The 23,185-nt window shown below is 41.2% G+C and overlaps 1 protein-coding gene across 10 annotated transcripts in view; it reads left to right on the top strand.

Annotated features, from left to right (window-relative positions):
• The window catches only part of ERC2 (ELKS/RAB6-interacting/CAST family member 2), a 973,185-nt gene that overhangs the window by 158,103 nt on the left and 791,897 nt on the right, over positions 1 to 23,185 (top strand). For 9 of the 10 annotated variants that reach the window (XM_068559352.1, XM_068559351.1, XM_068559353.1 and 6 more), the window contains exon 3: positions 3,952 to 4,368. In XM_068559352.1, the coding sequence (XP_068415453.1) occupies positions 3,952 to 4,368 (417 nt within the window). Of the gene's footprint in view, positions 1 to 3,293; positions 3,318 to 3,951; positions 4,369 to 23,185 lie in introns of all 10 variants that reach the window. The other variant, XM_068559360.1, reaches the window with a different exon arrangement.

A 23,185-nucleotide genomic window follows, 5' to 3' on the forward strand; every position in this document is an offset into this window, starting at 1 on the left:
CTGGAGTGTGGAAGCACTCTACAGATTTTTGCTATTACTGTTCATTAATAGGTCTAGTCTGTCTTTGCCTCTAGGCTTTTGTACTTTCTCTACTCTTTCCATCTTTCTTCACGAAGTTGACTCTCATTTATTCTTCAAGACATAGTTCAGTGGTAGCTGTTGGTTTGGGGGGTTATTTTCTTACACGTCTGTAGCCTGGATTACACCTTCTCTGCATTTCTAGCCACCTGGCTATGACTTATGTTGTATTGCTACTATTGGTTTACTTGTCCACATGGATTGGGAGCATGGACCACTTCTTTTCCTTTCTTTTCTTTTTTTTAAAAATTTCATCAGTATGAGGAAGACACTGGGTAAATGCACACTGAACGGATAAATTGAGTGATTTTTTTTCCCTTCCGTTCCTCACCTTTTTCTTTTTCTCTCTCCTTCTTTTTCTTTCTTTCTTTTTTTTTTAATTGTCTTAGGCTTCGCTGGGTCTTCGTTGCTGCGCGCGGGCTTTCTCTAGTTGTGGCGAGTGAGGGCTACTCTTCGTTGCGGTGTGCGGGCTTCTCATTGCAGTGGCTTCTCTTGTTGCGGAACATGGGCTCTAGGCGCACGGGTTTCAGTAGTTGTGGCTCGCGGGCTCTAGGTCACAGGCTCAGTAGTTGTGGCGCACAGGCTTAGTTGCTCTGTGGCATGTGGGATCTTTCCCGACCAGGGCTCGAACCCATGTCCCTGGCATTGGCAGGTGGATTCTTAACCACTGTGCCACCAGGGAAGCCCTCCTTCTCATTCTTCTTTTCTACTTCTCTTCCTTCCTTTCTTTCTACCGAACTTACTCCTTCCCTTCACTCTCAAACCTGGCACTTGATGCATTATCTTAGTTATTCCTCACAGGCACTCTATGAGGTAGGCATTATGATTAGTCCCATTTTGCGGGTTTGGAAACAAAGGATCAGGGCAATAGGCAACTTGCCCATCCAACGGGGCAGCCGCCTTAACAGGGTTATCTTCCAATGTTGCTGTCTTTGCTCAAAGCACTTTGGCAATTTTTTTTTTTGGCGGGGGAGGGGGGGAATTCCCTTCTGGCTAGTAGTTTATTAACTACATAAAAAATCCAGTCTTATTTTTGGTCACTCTCAGAAAAGGTGATTTGTAGTCTGATCATCCTGATTCATCGTGTTTGTCTCCAAATAAACTTGGATCGTCTCAGAAATCCAAGCCACTTTCAAAGGACAAAGATTTGCCGTTGTCAAGAATGTTTAAATGACTTGAAGACAGTTGCACAGTCCCAAGAGGCTTGGCAGCAGCCACATCAATGGGCTGAAGACGGTTGATACTCCTGTGAACTTTGGTGTGGTTTAGGGATGGGGGGTGGTGGAGGAAGGTCACATTACCTTACAATCCCACCTCATGTTTTTTTTGACAGCTTTATTGAGATATAATTTATGTACCATGCAATTCACCCATCTAACATGTAAACTTCATTGGTTTTTGGTATATTCACAAAGTTGTGCAACCAACATGACTGTCTAATTCCAGAACATTTTCATCATCCCCCAAATGAGGGATGGAAGGATGACTACCACACCCTTTAGTAGTCATCCTGCATTCCCCCCAACCCCCCCAGCAATCACCAATTTATTTTCTGTCAGTGGAGTTGCTTATTCTGGATATTTCCTGTGTAATCATATAACATGCGGTCTTTTGTAACTGGCTTCTTTCACATGGCATAGTGTTTTTAAGATTCAACCATGTTGCAGTGTGTATCAGTACTTCATTGCTTTGTATGGCTAAATAATACTCCATTGTATGCATATACCACGTTTTATTTACTCATTCATCGGTTGACTGACATATACGTTTTGTTTCCACTTTTTGACTGTTATGAATAATGGTGCTCTGAGTATTTGTGTATGAATCCACTGCTGAATGGATAAATACAATGTGGTAGGTCCCTATAATGGAATAATATTCATCTATAAAATGAGTGAAATACTGATCCGTGCTACAACATGGATTAACCTTGAAAACATGCTAAGTGAAAGGAACCACTTATTGCGTGATTCCATTGGTGTGGAATGTCCAGAATAGGCAAATCCATAGAGACAGAAAGTAAACTAGTTGTTGCTAGGGCCTGAGGGTAGGGAGGAAGATGGGGGGGGTGACTTGTAAAGTGTACAGCGTTTCTTTTGGGGGTGATGAAAATGTTTTAAAATTTATTGTGTTCATGATTGTAGAACTTTGTAACTATACTAAAAAGCACTGAATTTTAATTTTACTTTATAGTAATTTTGACAGGGGTGAGTTATATTTTTAAAAATTTATAATCACCATCATTAAATACGTACCAGTTTCTTACTCTGCATTCAGTACCCTGGGAGACGCTGTGGCACACAAATGAGAGAGAGTAGTTGTTCCTTGTGCTCTAGGAATTTCTCATTGGATGTTCCTAAATGGAAAGTTGAAGTGGATACCAACGAAGGGTTTAATTAATGCATCACTAGGTGCTAGTTTCTGGGTACAACCCCCACTCAGAAAAATCTCAAGCCCTCTGGGTGTCAGCTGTGGGAATTCAGAAGGATTTCCCAGTGTGGACTGCTCCAGTATTTATGTAACTTAGACATAGTATTATCCATGCCTTACAATACTGTGAGTTCCTTTCAGGCAGGACCTATGCCTTACGTCCATCTTGATTCCCGTACTTAGCATTGTGTCTGGTCTGCATGGGGAGAATGTGTTTGGTGAATGGATGAGTAACTGTGTTTTGGAAGCCCCTTGGTTTCTTCCTAGGACAGAGATGCCTTCAGCTTATGGCTGCGTGCTTTGATCAGCCTGGGGATTGCCCCTGTTGGGAAAGTGTTGCTGAATTCACCACCTGTCTTCATGCAAGGGTTTCTTTTCTCACAAGTGGTAACTATTTTGTTTCTCTGGCACTTTCACTCTGGTTTTGGCTAAAATGGTGACCTGGAATGACATGTGGGTACTTCTGGAGTGTTGTGCTTTCCTCCCTGGTAATACAACCAAGATATTGGGTTCTTGGGTCAATGAGATTTAGGAAGACAAAAGGTGGAATAAACCTCATTTTTTTTCTTTTTTAAAATCACGTTTATCAAGCATCAGTGCCATAAATTCTGTGTAGCTTATGGGTCTTTGCTGCAGTAGGAAACCGTTGTTCTTTTTTCTTTTTTTTCTCTGTGAAGGTACTTTGTGTTGATTAAGTTCTTTCTGTTAAATATCCTTTGCTTGCACTGGACTTTTCTTTGTGTTGATTTTTGCTTCGTTTTTCTTTCATTTCCCATGCTGTTCAGCTACTGGATGCCAGAAGAACCAAGGTTTGTCCACTCTTTGCAGCTCGTTTGTTTTGCTCTGTACAGCCTCACCCCCTTGTGTGTTTGAGTGTCTCTGTCTGCATTTGTTCCCTTTTGCTTGCAGATGCAGTAATCCTGTTTACTAAACCTGTTCACAGCTTTATTTGTAAAAATAAAGTCCTTGTTTGTGTCTACTTGTAGTGGATGCTATTATTTTTATTTTTAAATGGACATGCACTTAATCACAGAAAATAATGGATAGTAGAATAAAGAACACCTTAGAAAACAAGGAATACTGAGTCTGGAGCATTGTGGGTGTAAAGAAGGTGTGTTTGTGAAAGCTTCCCTCTAACCCTTTCCACTCCTAAATTAAAACCCTGTAGATGTATAATTTACCTTGTGACTGACACTAATATACTGTTTCTATGTATGTGTACATTTCTCTTAAGACATTCAGAAAGCATCATTGAATTAATTCCCCCTCTCCATGTGCTGTCCCATGCTTCTGAAGTCACCCTGGAGGACTTCACGGCTGGCCCTCTGGACCTCATGATTAACATTCCATCTTCATAGTGTGGTAGCAGCAGAGAGCGTTTGGCATGTCCATTGACTTTTTCCCCCTTCTTTCTCCTCTCCTGCTCCGTCTTTCTCATCACAGCACCTGCAGTTGACAATCCAGGCCCTTCAGGATGAGCTGCGAACCCAGAGAGACCTCAACCACCTCCTGCAGCAAGAGAGTGGCAACCGAGGAGCAGAGCACTTTACCATCGAACTGACGGAGGAGAACTTCCGGCGGCTCCAAGCCGAGCATGACAGACAGGCTAAGGAACTGTTCCTATTGAGGAAGACCTTGGAGGAAATGGAGCTGAGAATCGAAACACAGAAACAAACCCTCAATGCCCGAGATGAGTCGATTAAAAAGCTTCTTGAGATGTTGCAAAGTAAAGGTTTGCCGTCCAAAAGTCTTGAGGATGACAATGAACGGACACGTAGAATGGCAGAGGCTGAGTCTCAAGTCAGCCACTTGGAAGTGATTTTAGACCAGAAAGAGAAGGAAAACATACATCTTAGAGAGGTAAGGACATTCACTTTATTTTCCCAAAGCCGTACTTTACAAGTTAAAATACGTTAAATATGTTATCAAGTTATTACCACAGGTTGAAAGTTATCTGTAGCCTTAACCAAATTGCTGTTGTCATCTGTTTTATAACCTTCCTGTCTGCTTATCACCTTTAAACTGGAATTTCGCATTAGTCTTTTTTTCCTCTGCCCACCACACGTATGTTCCATTATGATTCAACACGTATTCAGGACCCAAGTGTGTGCAGCACATGTCAACTCTAAGGTGGTTTACAATTGCTTTCCTACAGATGGCCATTGTTTCAGGGCCTTTTAAATGCAGTACTGGTTAAATTTTAGATGTTTATTAAGTATCCTCTTTTTAAAGGAGCAAAATGAATAGGTGATTAGCAAAACAATGAGCGTAAATACTTTTATAGCTGAATTGGGGGTGGGGTTTTCAGAAAGTAAAGCCTAAGGATATTTCTGGAAAGAATGGAAAAATGTGCAGACCAATTTTGAACGTTTAGATAATCTTTGCCTGCATTTACATTCATGGACAGAGAGACATGAATGTTCCAAGGACAGAGTGTTCCAAGTTTTCTGAGAGTGTGTTTTGCACTCAGTTAAATCATTTGAAGTTTCTCAGAGGCAGCCTCTCTGGCTTGCCACCACCATTGAATGTTGGGAGGCTCAGATATCTGAGAATATGTAGTCGGATAGATCTTAGAAAGAATGTGGGTGACAGCCAAGGTTTGAAATTTTTATAACAGTTCCTTGCTACTATGGTGGATGTGGATCTCAACAGTACCATGTAGGCAAAATGCTGTGGCAGACACAGATCTCACAGAAAACAGGAAGCAATAAAATGGCATTAAGTATATTTTCAAAATATTCTGCAGCCATAAATAAAAATTCGAAAAGATGTTTGCTTTTAGACCAAACTAGATTTCTTGGCATTATGTACCTTTTTGGATGGGCAGTGCTTCCAGTGAGTCATTTGTTTGGTTGTTCAGAAAACATGGCTTTCATGTTGGGATTTGGTAATGCAGGTGCTCCCAGGAGTTTTCTCTGATATAGACTGTATTTGCTTATAACATTTGAGTAGACTTTTGTGTCTTCAGACTTAATATTCTCCATGCTTATTCTCCTTGGTTTTGTTTTCATGAGACCTTAGCTACATGTTTGGGAAGTCAAATGGCTTGGTTTCACATTGAGATGCTTAAAGATATGTTTTGTTGGGCCTGGTCTTCCCATCTGTATTCCAAGACTGTGGAATTCATATCCTTATGTAATCTTCTTCTCTTGAGTTTAGGCTGAACCTAGTGATTTGCTCCTAAACAATAGAATGGCAGAGGTAATGGGATGCCGATGTCACTTCCATGATTAGGTTAGTTCCATCTTGTTAGTACACCCTGTGGCCTTCTCTCCTTGCATGCTTTGATGAAGCAAGCTACCATGTGGCAGAGGCCCGTGTGGTAAGGAACTGAGGGTAACCTCCAGCTGACACCCAGTGAGGAACTGGGACCCTCACCCGAACAGCCACAAAGAACTGAAAACTGCCAACAATCACTTAGTAAGGTTGGAAGTGGATCTTTCCCCAGTCGAATCTTTCGATGAGACTTCAGTTCCTGGGCTGACAACTTGGTTGCAGCTTTCTGAGAGACAGTGAAGCAGAGGACCCAGCTGAGCTGTGCCCAGGTTCCTGCTCTACAGGAACCGTGAGATAATAAATGTGTGTTGTTTTAAGCTGCTGAATTTTGGGATAATTTGTTACACAGCAATAGATAGCTAATACAGTGGAGCAGAAACTAATCTCTTCCTGTCTTACTCCATAGACTTTCCATTTAGTTTACAGAAGAGAAGCAATGATTACTGGCATGTTATCATTGCATGTAGAGTGCCTGTGGATTTTGAAATTTTGATTGTGTTATCTGAAAACTGTGGTTGGTAGATTGCTATAGTTTAAAAAAGCTGCTGCTTTATTTTGGGTGCCAAGGGATCATGTTTCATGTATAGCAAGGCTGTGATACCAGAGAAACCTCTATCTGCAGCATTGACCCTCACTCCATTTTGGGATCTTGGGGTCAGGTAGTCAGTCTTAATAGATTCTGCTCACTGGTAACACTTAAATAGATGGTGCCTTGATTCTGTTTTAGTATATCTCCGTTTAAATGAATGTAAACACAATTTGGTTTGTGTTTTATGAGATTAGTTGGTCCTCACAGTGGTCTGGCATGAATATGTCATGTTTAGAGCCTTAAACATTAGTCTAAGAGTGCACAGAGAGTCATACAGAAAACGCAGCCCAACGCATCCAACTAGTTTCCTTGAGCACCCGACCAAAGTCAGTGGATGGCCCTTATTTTGTCTCATCAAGAAGGGAGAGTGTGAAAAAGTTGTCTATAAAAAAAAAAAATCTCATTTTAAACTTGAACTCAACAAACAAGATTTGGAGGCCTGAAAAGACCCTTCCCAAGAGAAAGAGTGTACTGGCTTGTGAGAGCCATTTGTTATATTTCCAGGAATTTTGGTAGCTTGAAATTGGTCATGGTGGGAGTATTTACAACGTGGAAATCAGCAAATGCTATTCTCAGGGTCTTCTGCCCACTTCGCCCCCTCCCGGAAAGTCCATTTTCCAACACACCTCTAAATAAGTGCCATGAAATGTTTATCCACAGTACACTAGGAAGAGGCAAGTTAAAAATAGTGCAAGAATCATGATTCTGAATCCATTAACCAGTCATAGTTCATCAGATGTTTTCATAACAGCATCTGGATAGATGTTTATGTGTTGGGCACTATGAAGTGCTTTACGTTGATTCACATTTAATTCTCACAACCACCTCATTTGTTCATTCATTCATTCATCCATTCATCCATCCAGCCATCCATTCTGTGAATACTTATTGAGGATCTGGTTTTGAGTAATGATAACTGATAAAATTTGACTTCATGGTGCTTATATTTTATTGGGGTGAAACAGATAGCAGTTTAATAGTTAAACAGAGATGTATCATGAGAAAAAGAAGAGGATGAAGTACAGGTGAGCTGAGTGGGGTCGACTTCATATTGGATAGTCAGGGAGGGCTCTTTGGAGGGGGTGACATTGTGAACTTGAATGACAAAAAGGAACCAGCCATGTAAGACTCTCAGAAAACTTCTCCTGTTAGATGGAAAGGCCCATGCCTAGGAGGTAGGTGCTATTATTTTGCCCATTTTGCCTGGGGAAACTGAGGGACAAGTGACATCAAAAATCTTGCCCATTGTCCCACAGCTAACAAGCTGGTATTTGAATTAGGCTGCCTCCAGTCTCCACTCTTAAACCATTTCTTATATTCCTGTTCTAGAAGAATCTTTCTCAAAGTGTGCTCCACAGAACAGCTGTTTTGTGGGATATTGTTAGGTGTTATGAGAGAAAAAGGGCTGCAGGGCTAAACGAACTTGGGAAAATGTTGAATTCCATAGAACTTATTGCAGGACTCTCAGACTCTCTCATATGCAAGTGTGCATCAGTTACTTCCAAGAAGGGGCCTGGGGAAGGCAGAGCCTCGCAAACTTACTTGACTTGCTTTTCTCTTGTTGCACTGATGTTCTTCGTAAAAACACTTTGGAAAAATGCTATGCTAGAAAAGAAAAATTGTGCTTTTAATTTGTGACCTACAAAATGTGTAATAATATACAAATAGTTGTTTCCCATGGCCAATTAACTGGGTAATTTCCTCGATTAGTTATTCTAGAAGGTAAAGTTTATTGTAAGCTGTTTCCATATTCTCTACTGGGTTTTAGACTGTTTGTTCTTCTGTCAGGGTATTTTTTTTTTTAGTGGAAAAATGTGGCTGACTGCTTTTGGTATTAAACCAGCAAGAATATCCCAGCTTGAATAAAGAAGTCGCCTGAACTCTGTTAATTTAAATGAATCTAAAACAGGATTTAAAATGTACTTGAGGTTTTAAGTTCAGAGTGTTCCTGATTCCTTTTTCATTTTGCACGATTCAACCCAGTTGGGGCTGAATGGTGTAATGCTGGGGAATGGAGTGTTAGTGGTTTTATGATTAATTCTCAGGCAGAGGTGTTGGACCTCATATAAACCCCATCTCCTAGAATACTGGCCTTGTTTAGCCTATTGTTTCAGGAGATTTAGAATTGGCAGGAGTTGCACATGGGAAGGGTCAGGTTTCTTTAGTGTCTTGTTGTCTTTCGGTGGTCTGGAAAAGGCTGAGGGTGAAACCACTTCTTTGCCTGGCAGGAAACAACAACAAAAAGATTATGATCTCAACTTATTTGGAAGACCAGAACTACTGGCCAAGAACTACAACTGACAGGCTAACGTGAGCTGAAGTGTTGGCTAAAATGCAGGCATTACTCACTAGTGTCGTCTGATGCTTCTTGATACAGGTTGATTTGATAAGACATTGTTTGATGTGGTAATAGTTTACCTTGTTCTCCAGCTTTTTCCGAAGAGGACATATTGTTCCATATAAAGGTTTTAGTAATCAAGTACCCAAGGTACTACTGATCTCATTAAAGAAAAAGAGGGTTTACATACTAGGATCCTCCTATATTCACTCTCCTCAATGTTTTCTTGGCTGATCCTTAGAAGAGAGTCAGGAGTCTTTGGATTCATTGCACTGTAAGATGTTTGAAGGGAAAGGATATATGTTCTGCTGCCATGCTTGTTGATCTTCTATGCTAATACCCTTGGGCAGCTTGCTTTTCTTTGAAAGGAAGGGCAGAAGAACACTTAAGTCATTGGGAGCCACAATTGCTACTAACCCTGGACAAGTAAAGCCCCCAGGATACTGGGCCTAGGCTTCCCTCCATGCTGTTGGGGGGCAGGGAGGAGGAGAGCAAGGCAACATGAATTCTTGGTCTCCTCGTTTACTTATCCAAGTATACTTGGACAACTTATCCAAGTTGTCCCTAGGCCAGCAGGAGATCCACCAAGGCAAAGTCTATGACCTAGAAGTTCTTGAGCTCATAAGCCTTTTACTGACAGCTCAAACTTCACCTATATAATCAATCTCCACCCCAGTCCCCACTCTCTCAACACCAAATGGCCTTGTTCTCTTTAACATACACTTGTCTCCCATTTGGCTGGCTGAGCCATGATTTTGCTGCTGCAGTCATTTCTAAATCTGACTGTACAGATTATACATTCTATTTCTACCAAGAAAGCTTATCACAGAAAATATTCCCAAACACAAGTGACCATATAAACATAACATTTTACATCCTTTTTTTGCAAGAGTTTTTCCTATATACGTATATATAATAGAACCTAACAACTGCTCCCTATTTTAATAAAGTAAGTTTTAACATAATCAGTACCTTCCATCAATATTCCCAGACTTCAAATATTGCCTGCAAGATGCTCAATAAATATTTGAAAGAGTGAAAACATAGTTTAAAAATACCTTGAGAGTTGCTCTGTGGTTTATTTTGTCAATATTGGACAAGTTTATAATGATTGTACAGAGCCATATTCTTTTGTGTTCTCTCATTGCTCTGTGTTTGGAGTGGAGCAGTAGCTTTGAGGGTAAGCTTAACTGGAAGTTATATTTTTTTCAAAATGTGTGGTACATCACTGGGCACATGTTGAACATCCATATACAAGGGTGCTGTGGGAGCATCCATGACAAGTTTGTGGTCTTGTTCAGGGATTCAGATGGGCAATAAGAGAAACAGTTCACACTTATTGAGGCTTATTCTGTGTCAGGTGCTGTACTAAGTGAAAACTGTTGTCATCATCCCCATTACACAGATAATGGGGCACAGAGAGGTAAGTAATTGTACCTCGTCACAGATCAAGCACTGGAGCCAAGATCAGAACCTGGGAAGTCTAGCTCCAGAGTCTACACTTGTCACCACTACACACTACTGCTTAATGGGGTGGTGCACTGAGAGGCCCTCGAATGGCACTTACATGCTGCGCAGCTTAGAGGTAGGAGAGCTGACAACTGGCTTCCTCCATGATAAAGCTGGTCTTAAAAGGCGGGAAGAATTTCAACACGCAGATATGGTTGGAGAAGAGATAGTTGAGCCAAGTGTTAGAGGTGGGAACTGTGGTGGGTTTGGGGCATAGTGAGTTTGGAGCAGCTGAAACTCCACCTGTCAGGAGGGAAAGGAAATAAATCTCAACAAGTGGTTGGAGGTCAGGTCACTGAGGACTCTGAGCCTTTGAAGGAATTTTCCCTGGAGAATGGCATGATCAGAAAAGACTGTCAGGTGCTAATTGATAGTAGATTGGCTAGGAAGAGAATAAAGGCATGGAGATAAGTTAGAAGGATACTGTTGTTGTTCAGGTGAACAAGAATCTGAATCTGGGTGGTGGCCAAGAAATTGAAGGGCAAGGTCATCCCCACCTGCAGGCAGGACTTTGACAACTCAGGAACTGAGTGCTAGGGGCTGTGAGGAGCAGACAGTCACTGTGGGCCCTGGTATAGGCAGGTGGTGGGACAAGGGCAGGAGAGAATTGTCAGTAGGAGGGGCTGGGGTTGAGGAAAGACTTTGGATGTATTGAGTGTGATGAAATCCTGGTGGAGCTGTCCAGCCAAGGTTGAGAATATGGCTGAGGAAATGACTGAGAAGTTCTGCCCAGATGCACAAGGCATTTCTGACTATTGGTCACTTTTTACTGTAGTTGTTTTCACACACACTTCATTATTTGTGACCACCAAGCTCCCAGTTTATATGATTGTTCTAAAGGCTGCCTTGTCACTTACTCTTACTATAATTTAGGAGGAGACCCTAGGAACTGCATACTTCTTCATGCTTCTTTTCTGAATAAGCACTTAATTTTGAATATGGTATCTTGAGATTACACGGACTTTTCATTGACTGATGCCCACTTGATACAGATTTCCTTTGTTCTCACTGAGTTCCATTTTCTCCAAGCATTTAATGCAGGATAGATCCCAATGAAGAATCTCTGCAGAAAAGCACTTTTTCTGGACCCTGCTAACAACACATCCAAAAACAGGATTTCATAACTTTTACCCTCACATTTCTGATGACATAGGGAATGTATTCATTTCTGTTTAGCAGCATTTGCCTTATCTTTAAATTCTAATACATTCTTTAAAGTTTAAAGACTGCATGCTAATTAGAAATGGTCGAGGTTTTACCCCATATTGATTTTAATGAGTGTAATTGGTTGCTTTTTACAGTAACAGAGACTGGTGGAGCCCCAGGGGGCCATTAGGCTCAAGGCATATTGCAACCTGGTGAGAAGAGAAAGTGGCAGGGTAAAGGGTGTATGGGGAAGTGCCAGGGAGCGGGGAGAAGTCAGGAGGTTATGCTGGGAGAGACTCTTAACAGGACTCTGTCCTCCTGCTCTACCTTGGGTGTGACTGCTTTTTGAAAAATATTCTTTTGGCAACTGACCTAATTTATCATTGTCATCATTTGGTGAAACAGTGCACCACAAACAAAACCTCAGTGGTGAGAAAGTACTCCAAGCACTGGTACTGCAGGTACTTGAGTGTGTTTCACAAGCTGCAGCAATGGGAAGTTGCTCAGCTGTAACAGAGTCCTGCATGTCTTGGATGGGGATATTAGCTATAATACCGTACATGTGAGAAAGCTTTGTACTTTATAGAACACATTGCATTTTAATGATTTCCTCTGATGCTCCTGGTAACCCTGTGAGGAAACTGAGGCTCAGAGAGATTAAGAAGTGATGACAGGTAACATTTACCAGGTACTCATGAGCTAATCACTTTTCGGGGAGTGCCATGTAATCCTCCCAACAATACTCTAGGGTAGGTGGTGGTTTCCTGCCTCTCAGATGAGGAGGCTGAGGCCCAGAGGGTCTGGTCCAGGTTCTCAGAGCAAGTAGTGATGGATCCAAAATTCAAAATTGGGCCTGCTGCTTCCAGGCATCTGTCCCTAACCACTCCTTGAAGCAGCCAGGGATTTCAACCTGAAATCTCTGAACAGACAAAAGACGAGAATTCTGGTCTACTGATTTCTTGCTCAGGGATATTTTCTCTGTAAATGCAAAAAGAGGAAAAAATGCAAAAGGCTCTTTTTTTTTTTTTTTTTTTTTCTTGCCAGGTCTTATCCGGGCCTGTTGGATTGGGGACGGTAAGTCCATGAGGTCACCAAGCAGTGGAAGGTTAAACAGTGCCACATAGAAGGCAGCACCAGGGCTAGGCCTCCTCAGGCCATGTGTGGCTCATGAAAATGAAGGTACTTGCTTAAAATATGAAGCATGGTACTGCATATATAGGTGCTCCATGAATTCCTAGGGAATAGGTGAATTTTTATAGCAGAGAATAAGGAAAAATTGGAGGTGCTTAGAGTCGGACCTTCTCCATTTCATCTGTTCAGTTAGCCTTCTTTTTCAACTTTTTTACTTCATCATTACCTCATTGCCTAAAAGAAACACTGCCTTCTCAAACTGACTTTACTTTTTATCTAGTTTTTGTTGGGTATTGTGGGTTTCTTTCTTTGTCAATTGTGAGATGTTAAAATTGTATTTATAACCTCGTAATAAGTGCCCCATTTCATTGCTCTTCTAATTGGCTAAAATTTGGTAAAGCAAAATCTACTTTCCTAGCCACCTGGCTTGGTTGAAAGGGATAGCTTTATTTGTGTTTCCAGTTTGGCATATAGGTTGAAGGATGCCTTAAATGTTTTGGGCAGAGTGTTAAATAAGGCAATGAGAATGATTGCTGGTTGATTCCTTTGAGTGGCTTATAGTTACAGCAGTTGTAAAGAATGAAATAAACCCTCTTTACTAAAGGAAAAATATAATTATATGAGTAGTTTGTAGAAAAAGGAAAAAGAAAGATGAGTGAGACTTTAGAGTGAAAATTCTGAAGAGTCACTCACTGCTCACTTAGATCAAGAGTAGGCAAACTGCATATAGTTGCCTGTGGGACAAATGTGGCCCACCACCTGGTTTTTTTTTTTTTTTTTTTTTTAATGGCCTGGGAACTAAGAGTGGTTTTTACCTTTTTAAATGGTTACATTTGAAATGGTTATGTAAGTACCTGTGTAATATCCTCTATTTTGCCTGTGGCCCTCAAAGCCTGAAATATTAACTACTTGACCCTTTAAGAAAGTGTGGAGATTCCTAATTTTGATGATAGGTAAATAGATTTTGAATCAAGAGATTTGGTAAAAAAACATACGTGCAATTAGTTATATGCAGAGTATAAAAATCTTACTACTTTTATGTGTAACTTTTGAGTTTTTTTTAAATGGGGAGACAATTTTTTTCATCATTTCTGAACATTTTTCTTTTTTTATTAGATCAGTGATTTTAATCTCCAGAATTACAGCACATAGGGTATTGCCAGTTATCACAGAAGTCTGCAGCTCTTTCAGGAGTGGTGGGTGTTAGGAAGGTAACCTGTGTGGATTAAAAAGGGACTCTGTGTGAAGTATTCACTAACCTAGAAAGTACCAGAGAAATGGAGGTTGCCATTAAGACGCTGATAGAATTAGGAATTCTGACCTAATTAAAGCACAGGGTTCCAACTCGTCCTTCTCTTATGTTTTTAAAAATAGTGTTTATTTATACTTTTTAGGCTTATGCAGTTAGTGCTTTAAAAATCTGTGGCTGCTTTGAAGGAACTAGCATGAAAAAGAAAGTGGCTGTGTGTATACAGTTGTTAAAAAATATTTACTTATTGTAATTATTTGTGTGCCATAGAATTGCTAGGTTTTCCTGTGGGAAGTACTCTTATTTAGGTAAAGCTAGGACCTGGTCAGGATGACAACTGAGAAATCCCCTTACCACCGTATGTCCTTCCTTCAGCCCCTAAGGCAGTCAGATCTCTTTTGGTGATATGTAGTTGTATGAGTTGGGTTGCCAGTTGTTAGAGCACTTTTAGTGTTGGGGGAAGACCCTGCCTATTGATGGAATTTTGCTTTGTCGATATAGGCCAGGGTTTCTCAATCTTGGCACTATTGACATGGGAGCAGGATAATTCTTTGTTGTGGGGACTGTCCTGTGCATTGTAGGATGTTTAACAGTATTCTGGGCCCCTACCCACTAGAGGCAAGTAGTACCTTTGCCCTTCCTTCAGTTGTGACAATTAAAAACATCCCCAGACATTGCAAAATATCCTCCGGGGACCAAAATCACCCAGGTTGTGAACTCTGGTGTAGGGTGATTGACAAATCCTTCTGGTGGTTGGCCTGTGGACATGGCAAATACAGTAATTCCCAGCCCCACGTGCTTGAAACTCTGTTTTACTAAGGAAGGGCAACCCAGGTCAAGATACTTCTTGACCCAAAGACTGACCGCAGGGGATAGAACTAGGAAACAGATGTGCTGAGGGGAGGTGGGGGTTTAAGCCTGAAAAAAACCCAAAAGTGCGATATGTGTGCGTGTGTGTGTGTGTGTGTGTGTGTGTGTGTGTGTGTGTGTGTGTGTAGGAGAGAGAGAGAGAGAGAGAGAAGCTTTCTCTGACTTCCCCCTCCCTCCCTCCTTTCCTCTCAGAAAAGGTAGCAAAGAAATCTAAGGGAGGGGTTTTGATCTGAGATACCACATGGGAAGGTTGGGACTTTGTGAGAATAAGAGGCATTTATTCTCAGGAGGTAATACTAATGGATCCGAGAAGACACGTGACCTGACATTTTGACTACTGGACTCTCACTATTAATTGGCAGTTTTATTTTTATTTATTTGTTTATTTATTTAACATCTTTATTGGAGTATAATTGCTTTAACAATGGTGTGTTAGTTTCTGCTTTATAACAAAGTGAATCAGCTATACATATACATATATCCTGATATCCCCTCCCTCTTGCGTCTCCCTCCCACCCTCCCTATCCCACCCCTCTAGGTGGTCACAAGCACCGAGCTGATCTCCCTGTGCCATGCAGCTGCTTCCCACTAGCTATCTATTTTACATTTGGTAGTGTATATATGTCAATGCCGTAAGTTTTATTTTACAATAAATGTTGTCATCCTTGCTTTCCCCTAAATGGCCTTTGAGTCTCCCTTTTTGTTTTTTAAATAAACATTTCTCCACATGAACCACTATCCCCCCTCCCCCAACCCCAGCTCCACTGAACTTCAGAACAATTTTGGAGTGTGGTGATTTTATCATGTGGAAATGTAGTACAGATGTTCAGAATTACCTTTTCTTTCTCCTCTTTAAAACATCATGACCACACATGCTTTGCTCTAAGTACTATTTAGCATTTTTATTATTACTATTAAAAAAATCTTGCCTCAGGCAGAGTCCCAGTAAATCTCAAGTAAAGGCAAATATTAAAATGTCAGTAAGTATTTATGCACATCACACTAAAAATCTGAACTCAAATTTGGCTTTTTATGCAACTGAAACTTTTATTTTTTGACCCACTTAACCAAGTCCTCTAGTTTTACCCCTTTTCCTGACTCTAAAACTTTGAGTTCAGACTATAGGATTTTGTTCACCATCCTTCCCCCTTCTACCAGTTTTCTCTAGACTTGAGTTTTTCTCTTTATCCTGCATATATCTTTGAACTCAGCCTGATCACCTAATGAAGTTTGATGGGAGGATTTGGACTGCCAGCATGAATTAATTAGCGCATGTTTTTAAAACTTATTAATGGAGGGAAGTTTTCTTCTCACAGTCAATCCTGCAGATGCATATAGCACTTAAACAGCCACGTTTCTGCTGGGGCCAGTGGTCATGTACAGAGGAAATGCTGATCAACACCGAACACATCCCCCACTCAGAAACCTATTGATGGAGATTAGCTGCTGTTCCAACCTTAACTTCTTTTGGGTTCATTGGTGCCACTTTCTTTTTATATTTCTTGGACAGACTTAAATGTGTTTCTCCAAATAGTTGTTAAAAAGAAACATTTCGATTTAATCACTTGAACCCGGAATTGAGAGCTCTCTTGTCACTATGTACACTTTTTACTGTGCTGGAAATTAATCCTGGTTTAGACAAATGATCTTCTTTAAGGCAATGCTTTTTCCATGCACATCCAAATAGAAATGCATTGCAAAGTGATTTTCTTTTAAAGGACAGTGGAGATCTTTGTTGTTTTGGCAGGGTCCATACAGCAAGGAAGAGGCAAAACCTGATTGTGCCTTAGATAGTAGAAATAATACCCACTTAGTGTGAGTATTCCACCCTACCTTCATGATACCCAGCGGTGTTCCTGCCAACAGATTTTTTTGCAGTACTTTCATGATGCATGTCAAGGTTTAGACGATTTTAAGGACTCAAGTTTTAGTTCCTTTAGAAGACAGAATGTTGCATAATGATCCTTGCCAATTCCACACTGGAAACTGGAGACACCGTAAAAACCTGCCAGGTGCTAACCTCAGTAGGTACCCTCAGGATGCTTTCTGAGCAACTGTTACAGATAGAGTGATCATGGGAGTTTAGTGGAGACTTGAGGATGCTTGTGCTGAGTGGGGACTGTGACATGTGATGACACAGGATTCTCCAGAGGACATGAAACCTTTTTGGAAAATATGTTCTCTTTTACCTCTTTTCTAGGCTGTGGTTATCTTTACATGCTGGCTTCTTGCTTTGTTGCCTTACAGACACAAATGTGTTACTTCTTGCACAGAGAACTCAAGGAGAATGGTCCAAAATGACCACATTTCCTGAAATCACAGCAGCTTTCCAAGGAATCTGTGTGGCACTGACTGAGGGTTGTCATGGGGGAAGAGAAAGGTTCAAGGAATCTCATCTTGGGAGGCCCTGGCAGGGTGTTAATGGCATTAATCATCATGGTTCCTCACCAATAGTTCCTCACCACCACTGTTAAATGGAAGGCTCTCTAGGTGCCAGCCCAGAGCTCAGTGCTATACTAAGCTACTCCTCAGTGCAACCCTAGGAGGTGTGGGTGCTGGGCAGCTAAGTAACTTGCCTAAGACCTCACTGGGGACTTGACCTCAGAAATGAGAATCATTGTATCATCTACTCTGTAGAAAGTCAAGGTAACTTCTAGTTGTTTCTTCCCATCCAGTTCCTCTCCTTCTCTCTGATTTGTTTTCTTTGAAACTTTCCATTTCCATTTAGGTTTCTCATCTGGTTCCTATTATGACTTCATTTAAAATCTTATCCTGTCTCTTCATATGCTGATTTCTTTCTCTTTTATTTTAACCTCACTCCTTTTCTTCCCTTTCTGTTTCCCTCTGCGTTGTTTTATGGGGTTGTCTGTGTTGTCTTCTCCCAAGTAGCAGTGCTGGGCTTTTGCAAGACACCTAGGAATGCTAGTGAAACTTATAGGAGACTTCTGGCAGGCCTAATACAATTTTAATCAGCAGTTTTCTCTGCCTTCTGTAAAACATTTTCATCCACCTCTGACTTTATTCTTTGGTTTCCAATGAAATGACCTATGCAAAACACTTTTCCACAGGGCTTGGCTCAACAAATGCCATTTATGTTTCCTTGAGGAAAGGTGAGGAGGGGATAATTAAGAGTTACCTTCACATCAGTTGGTTTCCTTGTAAAGCAAGTCTATGCTCCCTTTACAAAACATTGATTTGTTTCTTAAGAATCAAACCTTGCCTGGTGGCATTTTTTATAGGTCACTTGTTTGGGCACAGGTGTTTGTACTGAGCTGGGCAGACTCAAGAGTGACCTTTGCTTCACCATCCTGGTTTCACTTTGTAGTCGCTTCAGAATGTTACAGAGTGGATTATATTGTATGGTAAATAGCTGCTTTGAATACCTTGAATAAATTAACTTGAATGTAATACATGTGATACATGAATTACATGTAATGATGGGCACATACTAGGTGCTCAATAAATGTTAGTTTACCATTCTTTTTATTTTTTCTTTTTATTGAAGTATAGTTGATTTACAATGTTGTGCCAGTCTTTGCTGTACAGCAAAGTGACTCAATTATACACATATATACATTCTTTTAAAATATTTTTTCCATCATGGTTTATCATAGGATATTTAAGATAGTTCCCTGTCCTATACATTAGGACCTTGTTGTTTATCCATTCTAAATGTAATAGTTTGCATCTACCAACCCCAAACTTCCAGTCCATCCCTCTCCCTCCCCCCCACCCCTTGGCAACCACAAATCTGTTCTCTTTGTCTATGGGTCTGTTTCTGTTTTGTAGATAGGTTTGTTTGTGCCCTATTTTAGATTCCACATATAAGTGATATATGGTATTTGTCTTTCTCTTTCTGACTTATTTCACTTAGTGTGATAATCTCTAGTTGCATCCATGTTGCTGCGAATGGCATTATTTCGTTCTTTTTTACGGCTGAGTAGTATTCCATTGTATATATGTACCACATCTTTATCCATTCCTCTATCAATGGACATTTAGGTCATTTCCATGTTTTGGCTATTGTGAACAGTGCTGCTATGAACATAGGGGTGCATGTGTCTTTTTGAATTATGGTTTTGTTCAGGTATATTCCCAGGAGTGGGATTGCTGGATCATATCATAATTCTACTTTTAGTTTTCTGAGGAACCTCCATACTGTTTTCCATAGCGGCTGTACCAACTTACATTACCCCCAACAGTGTAGGAGGGTTCCCTTTTCTCTACATCCTCTCCAGCATTTGTTATTTGTAGACTTTTTAATGATAGCCATTCTGACTGGTGTGAGGTGGTACCTCACTGTAGTTTTGATTTATATTTCTCTAATAATTAGTGATCTTGAGCATCTTTTCATGTGACTACTGGCCATCTGCATGCCATTTCTTTGAGTTTTGCAGCTTCTAGAGGCCAGCTGCAATCCTTGGCTTGTGGCCCCTTCCTCCATCTTCAAGCATTTTCCTTCCATCTTCAGATCTCTCTTTCTATGACTTCTGCTTCTGTTGTCATGTTTCCTTCCCTCTAACTCTGATCCCCCTCTTACAAGGACCATTGTGATTACATTGGACCCACCCGGATAATCTAGGATGATCTTTTCATCTCAAGATTCTTAATCTTATCTGCAAAGTCCCTTTTGCCATGTAAGGTAAAATATGCACAGGTTTTGGAGATTAAGGCTTTGCCTTCTTTGAGGGGGGGGACAGTATTCAGCCTACCATACCCCCTGTATCCAATGTATCACTAAGTCCTGTTTACTGTCTCTACAAACTCTTGGATCTGCCCATGTTTTTTCATTTTCATTTCTCTTACTTTTGGCCTGGTGTTCTTAACTAGTTTCCCAGCTCTGTACCTCTTATAATTCTTCACACTTGTTAGGGTCATCTTTGAAAAATGCTTATCTGTCCTTTCAGAACCCTCGGTTGCTGGGAGGACAAAGTACAAACTCCTGAGCCAGACTCACAAGGCCTTGCTTTTCCAGTCTTAAGTCCTATTCCTTCTTTCTCCTCAACCTCCCAGTCACCTCAGACTCTGGCTTTGCTCCACAACCAGCCTCTGGGCTCTGTTCCTATGTTCGTGTGTCTCTCCTACTGTCTGGGAACACTGGGGACACCCTTACTCCTCCATCTTCACTTGACCACTTTTTATTTATACTACATTATTCAGCCTACGTGTTACCTTCTCTAGAAGTCCTCAATTTCACTCCCTTACACTCTAGACTGAATTAGGGTCCCTGCCTGTGCAGGTATTTCTCAGAGAAATTATTAAATATCAATTTACTGTGAATATCCAAGGGAAGAACCCTCTCAACTTCACTGGTGCATCCACGGGACCTAGTACTGTCCTTGGTAGATGATAAGAACCCTATAAATATTTGTGGATTGACTTTGGAGTGAGGCTGCATTGGAGTTCTTTTGTGGAGGGCTAACTTTTCAGTTTGAACTACTTCTGGACTTACAAAAAGTTTGCACAAATAGTGCAGAGTTTTCCTAAGTTCCTCACCCAGCCTACCCCAATGTTAATATCTTACATAACTTGAATATAAGTATTAGAACCATGAAGTTAATGTTTCTGCCTGGTCTGGCACCATACTATTAACCAATCTAAGGACCCTATTTAAACTTCACATTTTTCTACCAATGTCCTTTTATGGATCCCACGTTGCATATAGCTGTTATTTCTCCTCGGTCTCCTCCAGTATGTAATAGTTCCTTAGCTATTCTCTGTCTTTCATGATCTTGGTACCCTTGAAGAATATTGACCAGTTATTTTGCTGAGTTTCCCTCAGTTCAGGTTCTTCTGATGTCTTCTTATGACTGGACTAAGGTTTTATATGTTCCTGGCAATAACACTACAGAAATGGTGCCGTGTCCTTCTCAGTGCATTGGACCTTGGTGCTCATGATGTTGCTGTGCCTTATTACTGCTGATTATACCAGTCTGAGCTCTGCTTTGGGATCCTGGCATATTAAGTGGTCTGTGGTCATTGTCATCAACATGGCTGGCATTTATTAATCACCTGTTGTATGTGCCAGGCACTGCTCTGAGCACTTTAGATGGAGGAACTCACTTAATCCTCACAACAACCTAATGGAATAGAGCCTATTAATCTCCCCTTGTTACAGATGAAGAAATGGAGTCATAGGGAAGTGGATTACCCTGTCCAGAGCCTTATAGGGAGTCACAGTCAGGATGGACTCAAGGCCCATGCTCTTAACCCTCAGATGACACTGTCTCCTTTGTGTATGTGGGAGAACCAGGGGGTGGTAGTGCAGCATTCGGGGTCACAAAGCCTTCTTATGGGGCAGTTATAACCCACACTCTTTCTACAAGTGGCCCCCATGCTGGTCCCCTTAGTCCTGCACCCGCCAATTAGGAGCTAGCTTTGAAAGTCCAGGAGGCTGTTTGTGGAGTGGAATTGAAGTGATGACAGTGGGAACAGACCGGAAATAGAAGGGAATGCCTTGAAACGGGAACCACATTGTATGGTAGCTAAGAATGTGAGGATGAAGAGGGTGGAGATATCAGAGAACGCTGGAGTTTTCAGCTTGGGTGACAGGGTCACTGATAATGTTTATGGCAGTCATGAGGGAGGCAGGGTTTTGGGAGGGGAAGATTAATTTGACCTTTGAAAATACATGTTTGCATCTCAAGGCAGAAGACTGGGCTGTTCATGTGGATTTGGGATCATTTGTAAGAGGAAGGGAAGAGCCCTCGTAAAGGGAGGAGGGCCCAAAGGCATATCTGGGGCATATCTGTGTTCAGGACCTAGAAGGAGGAAGGGAAGCAATGAAAGCAAAAACTGAGAAGGGATTATTTAGAAAGGAGGGAGAACCCAGAAAGCTGAGTGTTCGAGGATAGAGAGTTCATTCATTCATTGATTCAGTCAGTCATTTTATTGAGAGTGTTCAACTCTAAACTATGTTTTGAGGGGGACACTGAGATGACAAAGACCCTATTATGGCAGCTGTGTTAGGGTGGGACCTTCAGGCTAGGTCCCTAGGGATGAGGAAAAGTTCATTGATAAGGTAGGAAAGACAGAAGGATTTGTATAGCCTGGGGGCTTGATATGTTAGCACACGTGTTCTATGTTAGATGCCCACTCACCCCAAAAAAGCTGTATGAATTTAACTGAACCTTAACTTACCCCTAAATTGTATTCAAATGTACAATCTTCCGAAAGTATATGCTATAATCAAACAAATGACATTTGAAGATTCTCTTAACACCACAATAAGGCATGGTTACTTCAGTAAAAAAAAAAAAAAAAAAAATTTTGAACTAGTTTTTTGGTATTACGAACATTAAAGATTCAGATGAATGACTGGTTTCTTTACTGCGTTTTGGGAATTGGGTGGATGCTGGGTGCAAAGCACTGCAGTATCCCAGCACATTATTGATGGTAGGTAGCAATAGCTAAGGCTGAATAATAAAAGATGGTTTCATGTGATCCTTGCCAACAAGGTAAATGTTTGTGCTACCAGAACAGGAAATTATAAAATTTGCATCTAAAAATAATCTTATCCTTTGCCTTTTCAATTGTGACCTCCAGTGCAAAGAAACAAGGACCTTACAGAAACTCTGAGGAGTGTGTGAAACCCTTCTTTGTAATCAGCTGATTTGATTTTCTTCAGTATAATGGCAGAATATTTGTGAGGAAATTAAACTTCATCATACTCTAGACATTGCTTGCATTTCTATTGGGCTTTCAGGAGAATTTTTGAAATACTAGAGCTACCTTTGACCCCAGTGCAAGTTTGCAAAACTGCAGCAGCTTTGGAAGAAGTTTAAATGAATTTGGGGCCTCTAAAGCAAGATTTCTCAACTGTATCACTGTGACATTCTGAGCTAGGTAATTTATTGTTGGGAGTGAAGGGCTGTCCTGTGTGTTGTAGGATGTTTAGCAACATTCCTGACCTCCACCTGCAAGATCCAGTAGTACCACCACCCCTAGTTATGACAGTCAAGTGTCTCTAGACATTGCCAGATGTCCCTCAGATGGGCGGGGCCCAAAATTGTCCCCAGATGAGAACCACTGGTCAAACCTCACTACTCAAAATGTGGTTCAACAACCATCAGATCATGGGCATCTTCCGGGAGCTTGTTAGAAATGCAGCATCTCAAGCTCCCCTTAGGCCTCTGGAGTCAGAACCTGCATTAACAAGATCTGCAGGGGAAGGTTTGAGCGTATGAAGGTTTGAGAAGCGCTGACCTAAAGCTCTGCCCAGGTCAGTGTGGTGTAGGAGGAAGGCAAGAGCTTTGGAGCCAGCTATGGCTTATCATTAATAGCTGTGTAACCTCAGGCAAGTTGTTGAACCTCGCTGCGACTCAGATTCCTCCTCTGTAAAATGGGACTAAGAAAACCTCTGTGCTCTGAGAATAAAATGGGGGAATCCAGCTGAGGCAGCAAAAGAGGCAGCTGGCCCTTATTAGGATCTTAATTGGGCTGGTTTCCTTCCCTTTCTTTATAAAGCTGTTTTACTTGGCCTTGCTGCTGCTGCACTCACTGTTACTTGTATTGATGATATAAGAGGGGGAAGAAAAGCAGTATGTCTAAGTGCTCCACAAGTAGAGCA

This window comes from Eschrichtius robustus, chromosome 12 (assembly GCF_028021215.1).
Source record: "Eschrichtius robustus isolate mEscRob2 chromosome 12, mEscRob2.pri, whole genome shotgun sequence".
Lineage (NCBI taxonomy): Eukaryota > Metazoa > Chordata > Mammalia > Artiodactyla > Eschrichtiidae > Eschrichtius > Eschrichtius robustus.